Source organism: Rhineura floridana, chromosome 16 (genome assembly GCF_030035675.1).
Source record: "Rhineura floridana isolate rRhiFlo1 chromosome 16, rRhiFlo1.hap2, whole genome shotgun sequence".
Classification (NCBI taxonomy): Eukaryota; Metazoa; Chordata; class Lepidosauria; order Squamata; family Rhineuridae; genus Rhineura; species Rhineura floridana.
Genome location: NC_084495.1, coordinates 2,187,631 through 2,199,732, shown reverse-complemented (window position 1 = coordinate 2,199,732; position 12,102 = coordinate 2,187,631). Strand labels below are relative to the sequence as shown.

The window sequence follows — 12,102 nt, the reverse complement described above, 5'->3', positions numbered from 1 at the left end:
CTCTGGCTGGACTGGAAGCAACCAAAGGAAATGCCTTCTTTGGACCAGAGGTGCCTGTTGGCAGAGCGGCCATGGTGACAGAATCGCCCTCCTCGGTTAACTGTAACACCCTGCAGGCCTGAGCTAGTAGATGCTGAAAAACCTTGGAAGGAAAGGTGAGGCTGAGATTGGGCAGTCTCCACCTCCTCATTCGAAAGCACCGTCTCCTCCTTGGAAGGTGGCAGATCTCAGTCGGAGAGCTGCCCTTCCACCTCTGCCTGCACAGACCTCTGCCTGCAGGGACCTCAGTCTGACCAGAGGGTAAAGGAACCTGTAGAGGGGAAGTACGTATCGAAGCAGATGGGGGCGGGCGGGGAGAATGGGACTTTCAGGCTGAAGGTCTGAAACTGAGATCCAACCAAGACATCTTATGCCCATGACCCCTACTGACAACAGTGCACACCCAAGACAAGTGAGGATGGAAAACTGGAGGATCTATGAGACCTCCTTCCCCACTTCCAGATCCATGGTGCCTGGACTTATGTTGCACTTGGATTTAGCCCTATGGCACCCAGGCAGATCTAAGAGACCCATTCATTTCTTTAGTAATAAAGTTCTTCACCCATGACAACCCTCAGGAAACTCCCCTCCCTGCAACAAACCTTGGGGACTGCAGGGGAAATGGATTATTCACCCCAATGCTGACCGCACTAGAAGAAAAACCACATGAGTCTGATGCCTTGTGGTGTCCAAAACAGACTCCTCAGACACAGAGCAGACCTCCCACGATGCACAGCTGAGCGGGAGGCTGATGACGCAACAGGAGAAGCCATAGAGCCAGCATAGGCTCATATGGGATGCAGGGTTTTAAAAGGCAGGGAAAAGCACTAGCATGCCGCTGAGAGCAAGCAGAAAGGTGGGTGACAATATCCCAAGCAGCCACACCCCTATTCTGGGACCCTCAGACCAACCACTCTTACCTGTAACAAGAACCTTGCAAAGTCTGCATTAAGGAGCTTAATGTACAGCAGTGAGTAAACTGTTTGTGTGGGGAGGGGGAGAGAGGAGACCCCTGCAAAAGAAGCTTTGAAGTACTGATTTCAAAATAAAATGTCCCTTTGCTAAGATGCCATAAATATGCATATATATTTTTTAATTGCTGCATTTTTATCCTGCCCTCAAAATAGCAATATTTCAGGAACTTCAGACTGCAGTATTCAAAGCAGTATCACAAGATCCATTTTCCACATAAAAGAGGCAAGTCAGGCATATGAGGTCAAGAATCAGGTACAAATTAAGCATTCACAAACAATCTGTCTATACTTATACAAAAGTGTAACTGGAGAATGGTGAGTGGGTCCCTACCTTTTTCTAACCATCAACAAGGTACACACAACACCAAAATATGGAGCAACAAGTGACAACACACATTTTAGATGGGGAAATAATGGGGCTACCTGCATTTCCTGCTTCCCTCCCTGATTGTGGCACACGGCACCAGGGAATTTGATATCAGGTGCAGAATTTTGTATTCGGAGCATCCCATTTTGGACTATCAATCCCTTTAAACAAGTTTCTAGTCCTTATGTCATTCAAGAAAAGCATGAAGATGCATCAGCAATGCCTGGTGAAATCTCAGAAGCCCGAAGAACTTAGCAATCACCAGTGTGGGGCAATCCATACCACTCTTTCATCCTTCCCCAGGGCTATTGGAAATTGACTAAATTATACAAAATAAACCAATAGATGAAAAACTTATTATTAATTCAGATTCTCTTGGCAATGATTTGTGGTTAGTTTAGTGCATAGTATTTAGTTTATTTTGCCTTTGGTACACAAAGTCAACCCAGTCCTAGCAATGAATAAATGCATGAAGACAGACAGAGGCAACTGTAACTCACCCACATCCTGCTTGTCTTCTAGTGCTGCGAAACACTGTCAAAACAATAACAACAATTAGGGTAAGTTTTCTCTCTCTTCCTCCAACATTCCATGCAACCTTTTGAAACCATTGGCAGCCATATATTCTGTAACCTTTGTCATGTAAAAAGCTCTAAACAAAATTTCTGGAGCCATTTTTACAAAGATGCTTCTGTCAGCTAATACTGTGCCAAACTATCAACTGCCCCATGAAACAATATGTATGTATGTATGATTTGATTTATATCCTGCCCTTCCTCCCAGTAGTAGGAATGGGAGCAATACTGGGAAGGGGAGCAATACTGGCAAATAGGAGTGTGTTTGTGTAATTACAGTTCCAAAACGTTTGTTGGGGACTCTGTGCATGAAGGTCAGTTGTAGAAATAATGTGGAAGATCCTCCCCCATCTCTCTATCACAGATGATGATGAACAGCTCACAGTAACCTTCAGGCACCCTCAAAAGCAGAGAATGAAAACTTGGCACTCTAAAAGCTTACCTAAGAACAGGGAAGGTGAGCGACTGGGAAGGTGGGAAGTTTGGAATTGGATTACTGAAAGCTTCCATCGCAGCCCAGTCCCGGCACCTAATACCGTTGGAATAGGCAAATATTGCATGTTCCCTTTGAGGGATATTTGGGGAATATCCCATGTACCTGTTTTACCATGATGTAACTTCCTAATGGGTGGGGTTACTTACCTGACTTCCTCCTCCTTTGTCCTGGGGGATTTTTGAATATTCTCCTTTGCTGATCTATCCACCATTGAGAGAGGCCGCATGGCACAGATGCTCTCTGAGAGCATCAATACTAAACCACTAAAATGAACTGAGACTCCTATTTTCTTTCTTCTAAGCTAGAGCCTATGTTTCTGAACATAAGAAGAATTCATGAGTAAATGTTTTTATCTTTTACCTAAAAGATTGTGTCTGTTGTTATTTATATAGAGAAAGGTGGGGCTGGTTTACATTCTCATTCTGCTGCTTGTATTTTTATATCTCTGCTAAGAAATAGGACCAACCAAATTAGTTCCTATTTCCGTGTGTATTTTTTTATAATACTGAACAAATACCCCCTTGATTATTAGCTCAATCTAAGAGGGCTCTCTAGAATTCCCTAAAAATTTAACCTTGGACAGCCATGCGTTTTTCATGAGACCTATCCTGACATATTGCTATGAAGAGAAAAGTCTGTTCTAATACTTAAACTGGAGTTGAGGCTCACAAGGCATGACCTGCTAGTCCCTTAAGAGGTGACAGCATCTCATTCACTTAGCAAACTGAGTTACTCTCCCCTCTTTTTGCAAGCATCACCTTAAAGCAGCAGCAATCACAATCTTTTTTCTTTTCTCTTCCATGACTAGCCAGCCTAACAACAATGGACTGCCTTCAAGTTGACCCAGACTTATGGCGACCCTATGAATGGGGTCACAAGCTTAGGGAGCATGGATGCAAAATGGAAATGGTCTGCCTTCAAGTTGATCCCGAATAGGGTCTTCATGGTAAGCGGTATCCAGAGGGGGTTTCCCATGGCCTTCCTCTGAGGCTGAGAGACAGTGACTGGTCCAGGGTCACCCAGTGAGCTTCATGGCTGTGTGGGGATTCAAACCCTAGTCTCCTGGGTCCTAGTCCAACACTCTAACCACTACCAGTCACATTTCATTGAGAGGAGGAGGAGTGAACGATCCCAAAAGCATGTTTAGCTGGTGTAGGGTGGAAGCTGGTTTCCTCACAGGCCGGGCTGGGCCGTATTTATTGTAGAGGGGAGAGGCAGGAGAGGAGATTCTTGGTGGCAAATGCCTCTAAAAGGGTTTGGCTGGCATCGTAAGGCAGATGGAGAATCTGGTTTCTTGGTGAGCTTGGACCTGGACTGGAGCTTTTTGATTGTCAGGGTGGGAGGGAGATGAGATTTGTGGTGGCAAACAGCCCCAAGAATGGACTGGGCTGGTCTCAACCGTTAACATTTATTTTTATTTATTTAAAATATCTGAATATTTGACATGGGCTTATGCACGTTAATTAACTTCCATTAGTGACAAGAGCAAGAACCTATTATAATTATTTTAATTAAAACAAAAAAAACCCATAGCAGTACTTCCAAGAGGACCAGATGTTTATTTTCTTCCTGAGCCCAGGCCTGTCTGTGGTCATGCGGTTTGGAAGACAGCAAGAGACTGGTTGAAAGCACAGACATCCTGGCAATCCAGTTAGGAGGGCCTGTGTGGGGTTGTTGCTCACTTCCAGCCCCAATTTCACTTTGAGTAAGGAGGTGGAACCTGTGTAGATGTGGTTGATCAAAAGGAGAAGGGATTTTGACTTGAACAAATCCTGCTTTTATACAAAATAAGACACTTAAGAGATATCTTGTGTGTATGTCTGAATCCCTGCACCAGTGGAATCCAGGAGGAACCTGTGGAACTTCTTGCTACAGTATTTAGAACTGATCATATGGTGTGCAAGACGCCTTTTTCTAACATTGTTTCCCACCTGCCATATCTTTGTCTCTGAGCTTACAGTTTAAGGATTGGTTTTGTTTTTCAAAAAGGAAATTCTGGAAGTCTTTAGCCAATGACTATTGTCCATCATACTTGAATACACTGCTCCAGGTCTGCATACCAGGGAATAAACCGGCATAGCTTAAAACATAATATTCCTGAATATAATATTTGCTGTGACACATAGCCTCATATATAATGGTTAACTACACTGAAGAAGTATTTAGATGTAGAAACAATTCTATTCATTAGAAGTAAGCTCATTTAAGTGGGTGTAGAATTGAACCAGGTCCTAGTCCTACACTCTAACCATTACATTTATACAATTACAGATGCTCATTTTAAATGTGTTTTAGTTTAGAAATGTATTATCAAGTTGCCCAAATGTGCCTTTTATCTTATTTTATTTTTACTGTTCACTTGAGTTCTTTGTATGGTTTAGGGTTGGCACTGGGGGACAAGACCACTCTTGTGCATTGTGTATGGCAGAAATTATTATGAATTAAAAGTGCATTTGGATGAACTTGAACGGAACTATTTTGTTCCTTTTAAAAATGAACTTTCCAACCACTGCTGGTTACTAACACAATCCTCTTCATCTTGTTCAGAAGTAAACCTCAACTGGGTTCTGTGGGTCTTACTCATGAGAGCAAGGATAGGACTAAATCCTTTTGTAGTGCCTTCTAAATGTGAGTTTCCAGCAACTCACTAACTTTATGTGTGTTTTTAAACAGGATTGGGAGGATATTACCAAATGAGCAAAGATCTAGGTTTCTGTTCACTGCTGGGGAGGTACAATTTAACCATGTGCACACTCAGGAGAGCAACCAAAGGACTAACGCTCTGTTAGGTGTTATGAAAACTGCCATTTTTAAGTGTCCACCGTATGTTTGCAAGGGGGGAGGACGGGGAGGGAACTCATTGGCCACACCCCCATAGCAGCCCCACCAAGTCTAGTGGGCACCAGCTGCCACTGGTGAAGTCCAACATCATCTGGAGGGCACCAGTCCCCCAACCCTGTTGGAATGTATGAAGTTCAACTCCAACTTGGTGGGTTGAGGCTGCATGGGGGTTAATAAGGGTAGCTAGAGAGAGCTAGACCTCTTGCTGGTTGAGGCTATACTTATCCCTTTGATCCTGCCGTCTCTTCCCTTCCTGCTAAGCAACAGGATGTTTGATCCCAGTTCCTTCCCGCCTCTCTCTTGTTCTTCTCTTTCTCTCGAGAGGGGAGCAGACATCTTCTCTTTGTCTCTCCTCTCAACCAGGATGAGGGCAAGTACTGGGGCCAGTGCTCATTTCTCCAGCATAGACCAGTTAAGCTAGATATAGGACTCTTTCCTATCAAGCATGTACTTCCAGAATAAAGTAGTTGTTTTTTATTTTAAAGCTTAAAGTCTCTGTCTGGCTAATTTGCAGGGAAGGTAGAATCTTAGCAAAGATTCAAACACACACACACAGCTCGCTCAATACTCTCCGTTCCGCAGTGCTACACAACTTTGCTATGCATCTCAATAGAGAGCAAAATTCTGACAATCCCTGCCATTTAGAATGGATCAAGGATGAAGGAGAAAGCGGTAGCAAATCCCTCTAGATGCATGAACACAGCCTTGGTGCCACAGCGTTCAAGGCTAGTGGTGTGGAACAGGGACTGGCAGGGAGGAATCAGCCAGAAAGGACAACAATCTCATCTCACGGGGCACTATTTTCCAGGCCTGGGTAGGCCAAATAAATAAGCTTTTCTCGGGGAGACCCTCATCAAATAAGCTTAAGCAGGGGAACAGACAGGTTACATGAGCATGTATGTCTAAGGGTTAAATTGCCCCTTTTATTTCGATAAATTCCAAATTCCTTTTATTATGATCAATTCAAAATGTCACAAATAGCAAGCAAGGTTTTGAGTTCACCCAAACATTTCATCAGGCTGGATTTTAAGCAAAGTGGGGGGGGGAGAGAAAACACCTGGCTTGATATTGAAGTCATAATATCTACATTTGTCGGAAATGATTTTTTGTTATGTAGTCTTAGAAGGGGTGTAACTATTGGGGTTGTCATAAAGAGCGGCTGTACTCACAGAATTTGCCACCACACAGCACTGCTCAGGGCCTTGCCACAACTCCAGAGTACAGAGAAGCTCAAGAGTAGATGGAACACAAAGCAGGTTCTTGGTATTCCAGATCTTACCATATTGGGGGGTGGAATTATATGTGTGCACACAATTTTGGGGTTTTCATCAACATCTCATGGAAAGCCTTTCAAGGAAAAAAAATCAAGCCTTGCCTGCTACTATGGAATCTTCCAGCCACTGGGTACCACTTTGATGCACCCAATGGAAACACAACTGGGACTTGCAATAAAGAGCAAACGATCTCCCAGCAGAACTGTCGTCTCAATCTCACACCTGCCTCTCTGCAGTGGGACCTTCTACACATTGATTCATTGACTGATTGATTCAGTTGACAATATTATTAGCCCACCGTTCATTACAAAAGCAATCACAGGGCAGGGTACAACAAAATGAATTAAGACCATAGGCATCAGCAACTAAGCATATAAAAGAGAAGCGAATGCAACTACATCAGACTCAATATCAGTGATAAAAAAAACAAGTGCCAAACCCCAGCCAAGGCATCAGTATCCTCTTCAACTAAATGGATGTTCAGCTGGTTCTGGAAACTCACTAGCCGTATCTCAGAGGGGAGGGCATTCCAGAGCCAGCGCACCACTAGAAAAAGGCCCTTCACCTGATTGCCACATTACAGATCTCCTTTTGCTATGGAACAAAGAGGAGAGCCTCTGTTGCTGATCATCAACACATGGGCAGGTCAATATGGGAGGGCTCACTCCTTCAAATATCCATGTTCCAAATTGTTTAGGGCTTTGTAAGTCATTATTAGTACCTTGAATTTGGGTCGGTAGCAGATTGGGAGCCAGGACAATTCTCTCAAGGTCTGTATAAACATGATCCGAAGGAGCAGAACCAGTCCACAACCTAGTTGCCATATTTTGCCCTAGCTTCAGCTTACAAATTGTAGATGACATACAAGGAAATTCATTAATCTGAGCATGGGTTGAACGGATCTGGATAAATATAAAAGGAGAGGGAAATAATAGCAAAATCACTGTGGGAATCCAAAGCCAGCAGGAGAATTGGATGTTGCTTTCATAGATCAGATTGCCAAACATCCGAGAAGAGAGGCGCAGTAGTAATGGCAGACTGTTTGAAGTCAAATTCTGCTAAAAATGAAAGGTCTTAGAAATTCCCGACTTGCAATTTCATCTTCCAGGAGGTGAAGGAAGAAAAATGGAGATCAAGATGTATCAGCTAAGGGTGAAGAATATACAAGCCAGCCTTTTACCACCAGCTGCCTTGTGGGAAGGAACCTGATGACTTGCTAATTGCTATATATTGATATTGCTTATCGTGTGTTGATGTTATGAACCACCGTGGAAGGATTTTTGTCTTGAAAGGCAAGGTATAAATAATTTTAATAAATAAATAAAGGTGTTTGCAGATGTAATTTCAGAGCATCTCCATATAAATTCTTTTTTTGAAAAGCCTTTTAAGTATTTTCTGTTGCAACAATAAATGATAACAACTTTAACAACAGATGACACCCTGCAAAACTGGAGGTGGACAAATGCCACATGACCTGAAAAATCCCAGACGGGCCTGTTCCTGTCCCTTTAACAACCATATAATGTCCAAAAAATCAGCTGAGATTGTTGTAAGGCATAAGAATCAACGTGCCCCCCTGCTAATATCTATGAATCAAACAATTGTTAGAGGTAGAGAATCAATGGCAGCCAGTTGGCTACCACATAGAAGACACGGGAGCGGCTTAGGGCAAGAATTTAGCAACCCTTAATTCCAACCTCATTTCACTTAAGAAATTAGGCACTTAGTGTAAGTTGCATGTGAATTCTTGCTCTTCTAAATGGTGTGTGATTTCTTATTCATCAGGATGCTTCTTCCCCCCGCCCCGAGTTTCTCATTTTCAGTTTCAAGTTTGCCTGAGAGAATTGTAAGCACAGACTTCCAATCCAGTTAAATCTGGGACGTAGGTCCACCTCTCTGCCACTGACAGCCATCCGGCTCTAAGGTACTGATGAAGCTGGAACTACAGGATAGGATCTCAAACTATATTAATATTGCCTAATTAACACATCTGTCTGTTCACAGTGTGGCCTTTAACAGCTATTTCCTGCTCAGCACCCTCTTCGGGTCAGCGAGGGGCTCCCCTCAGCTCAGCCCCCCTTCGCCTACCACCCTTGGCAATCGCCATGCCTACAGCCCTTTCCACCTGACCAGCTGCCTGTTCCTGCTTGTCTTGTGGATGATGCTGTCTGCTGCTTTGTCTGTTCTAGTTTTGACTTTGTTTTCAAACCAGGCTTATGAACACAAGAGCCCTGCGGGATCTGTTTCAGGGGTGGGGGACCTTTCTGGTTCCACAGGCCAGACCCTTATCAGAATCTGCTTCACAGGCCAAATGTAACTGTCAAAATCCCTTGCGCTTTGCAAGTCTCGCTTGCACTCCCCTTTTAAGTCTCCGAGAATGGGGGGGAAACTCATAAAGCCTTTTTTCACTTCTCCCCGTGCTTGAAGCCCCCAATCTCAGAAACCTAAAATGGGAGACATGCAAACAGCTCTCCAGTTCTCCTTCCCCTTTAAGTCCCCAAACTTGGAGGCTTAAAAGGGGAGCAGGAGGAGAAGCGCAAAAGCTGTTTGTATGTCTCTCCATGCTTCCTTTTTAAGCCTGCAAGATCAGGGAGTTGAAGGGAGCTGTCTTAAAGCCTTTGCAAAAGTGTTCTTTGAAGAAGGTCACATGAGCCAGCTGCTTAAATCCTGCACAGGATTTAATCCCTGCTCACCAGATTTTAAATGGGGATTAAATCTTGCAGCCTTGGCTGGGTGATCTTGTTCCCTCCTGGGAACAGGATCCTGCAGTCAATGCAGGATTCAACCCTGTCCTCCTGCTCATCAGCTGATGGCACCAGAAATAATGTCTGACGGACAGGTGAGCATGTTTTGTGGGAAATGGCCTCACAGGCCAAACTGCCCCCCCTGGCAGACCAAGACTGGGCTGTGAGCTGGAGGTTCCCCATCGCTGGTCTATCTAGTCCAGCCCTGTTTCCCAGAGTAGCCAGTCAGGTGCTTCTAAAAACCCACAAGCTTTCATATTTGTTCTCCCTTGACCCCCTTCAGATTGCTGGGTGTTTCTTAGAAGTTGAAAGACAGGACAGAAATGAAATTATCTTACATAAGTAAGTGAAAGAATGGCTCAACTGAACATTTGGGGTGGGGTTGCTGACTTTCCACCTTGCACTTAAAGAATATAGAAAGCAACAAACAGGGTAATGAACTGCAGTTCAATAAGTTTCAGAGCTACCGCTCTTCCAAAAACCTTCATTACTGAGCAAGGTTCTTCCTGCAAATCGCTATTTCTTCCCCTTCCGCTCCCCGCCAAATAAATCCCACTTCTCTTCTTCATAAAGACAGACAGACTTCTCTTTGATGGAGTATACAAGTTTCTTACTGCCCAGAGACTTGGGCTCAGGAGTAGTCATCCAGGGTCTCAGAAGTAAGACCTCTTACTTTTTTGGGAACCACGTCCCAGCAGGGTCCCTATGTCTCCAGCATCATTAGCATTCGAATTCATTAGCATGAAAGGGGAGTTTCTTAGCCCCTGAGAAGAGTCTTCTAACATGCTTCCTTGTCCTTTCCTGCTGATTGAAGCCCATCAGAGTGAAAGGAGGTGAGTCAGCCACTGAGAAGACTCTTCTCAGTAGCTAACACTCTCTCCTTTCATGCGCATTGGCTCCCAGGGACATATGTTGTGTGGGAGAAGGTATTAACAAGAATCTCATTCTCAACCCAACAGCAAAAAAAGGGGAAGAAGGGGTGTGACTGTGACTGTCATGAAGGAATCCTGCACTTCTGAATTTGCCACTGCGCCACTGCCTGGTCCAATGTCTCTGCCAACAAGAGTGGCATTTGTCCTGCTTCCACAACTTAAAAGCTGCCACGGCAGGAAAAAGAAAAGACAAACATTTTCCAGTCTCACGCTCTGAGCCAAAAGAGAGGCCCTCCTAGCACAAGAGGGGAAGGGAAACAAGAGACACTAGCAGAGCCAACCTGCTGGACAACAGATGTTTTGGACCACCGTTCCCATCTGCCCAGCCAGCATGGCCATATAACACTGGGAGGACTGTGCTGACTGGAGCTGATGGGAGTGGTAGTCCAAATCGTCCAGAGGGAGGCATCATTTTGGAGAAGGCTGCTGTAGGGTGTTGCATGAGATGTCAGAGGGCAGAAAGGACAGGAAATGTCTGCAGGAAATTTATCCCGTTAGCTGGAGAGAAAAATGCAACCCAACAAAGTTGCACTCCTTGGGAGTAAGCCTCATCGAATGGGGCAGGGAGGTGCACTTGCATGGGATGAGACTGAAAACCTCCACATGGCTTTGAGATTGCTTGTACACTCTCTGTGGGAGGCCACTCCAGAGCCTCAAGAGACCTTGGAGAAAGAAGTTTAGGAATGTCACATCCTCATGAACTTAACTTTCCCACAGGCCATTAGAGACCCTCTTTCCTGTCTGCAGCTCAGGGGCTTCAGGGTGTAGCACAGGAAGAGGGTCTAAAACACTGCTGTCTAGCAGTTGTGATCCAACAAAAGAAAAAGAAGTAGCAATAGAAGACTCGAGAGGAGATCTGGAAAAACGCAGAAGGTCAGTTCAGATTTGCATTCAACCAGGTGGAACTTACCTCCCATTTGGAGGGCACGCACTACCCTCTCCAGCACGCTCTTCCTGGCTCTGCAGCAGCCGCCGCTGCCAACCTGGTATCCTCCAGGTGTTTGGGCTCCAACTCCCATCAGGCCCAGCTAGCATGGCACTGCTGGCTGAGGCTGATGGGAATTCTGCTCCAAAAGATCTGGAGGGCAACAGGTTTTGGGACGGGTGTCCTGAATACAGGGTTCTGTGATGCCTGGAGTCCTTGCTAGGATTTTGACTGCAGATGCCTCTAGGTGCCAGCATGTGCTGATGATATTATCAGCACATGCCAACACCAAAAGGCTTCTGCAAAGTTTGCCGGTTAGATAGTACAGCCAATCTCAGGACATCATAAACTGGCAAAGATGAGGACCAGATGTCAGCTTTGGAAGTCTTTGCAAAATGAGTCCCTGAATGCTCCTACACATGCAGAGTGCAATTAGGGCCACACCAGGAATGATAAGTACAGTGGTTACAACAACTGCCAAGACTGGATGCTGTACAATCCCAAATGGCAACTGCACAAGAAGTATTCCAAGAGGTGATTAGTGTGCAACCTCACCCTTGAAGGCTGCAGGCTTTGCAGAAGAATAAATGTGTTGGAGCATATGAGAACATTCTGGCATCTAAGGGCCTACAGAACTCTAGTGCAATGGAGAGAGTCAGCCAGAGCAAGGTGTGACATGTTTCTTGCATAATCTGCCACAGGTCAAGACCAGGAGTAGTCAACATGATGCCTCCCAGATGTGGACCACAACTGCCATCACTCCTGACCGTTGGCCTGGTGGCTGGGGCTGAAGGAGTTGAAATCTATCTATCCCTGGTTTCAACATTCTGCAGAGATGCAAACCCAACATCGGGGAGAGTGGCTTGATCGGCAGAACTGCTCAGTACCTACGCCAGAAAAGAAGTTCAACAAAACAGAAACGGAGGAAGCTGCCT

General features: G+C 44.9%; 1 protein-coding gene across 1 annotated transcript in view; it reads right to left on the bottom strand.

Moving 5' to 3' along the window:
- The window catches only part of STARD8 (StAR related lipid transfer domain containing 8), a 170,164-nt gene that overhangs the window by 146,943 nt on the left and 11,119 nt on the right, over nucleotides 1-12,102 (bottom strand). Inside the window, exon 2 of the mRNA XM_061598408.1 lies at nucleotides 1,881-1,914. Coding sequence (XP_061454392.1) covers nucleotides 1,881-1,914 — 34 coding nt within the window. The remainder of the gene's footprint in view (nucleotides 1-1,880; nucleotides 1,915-12,102) is intronic.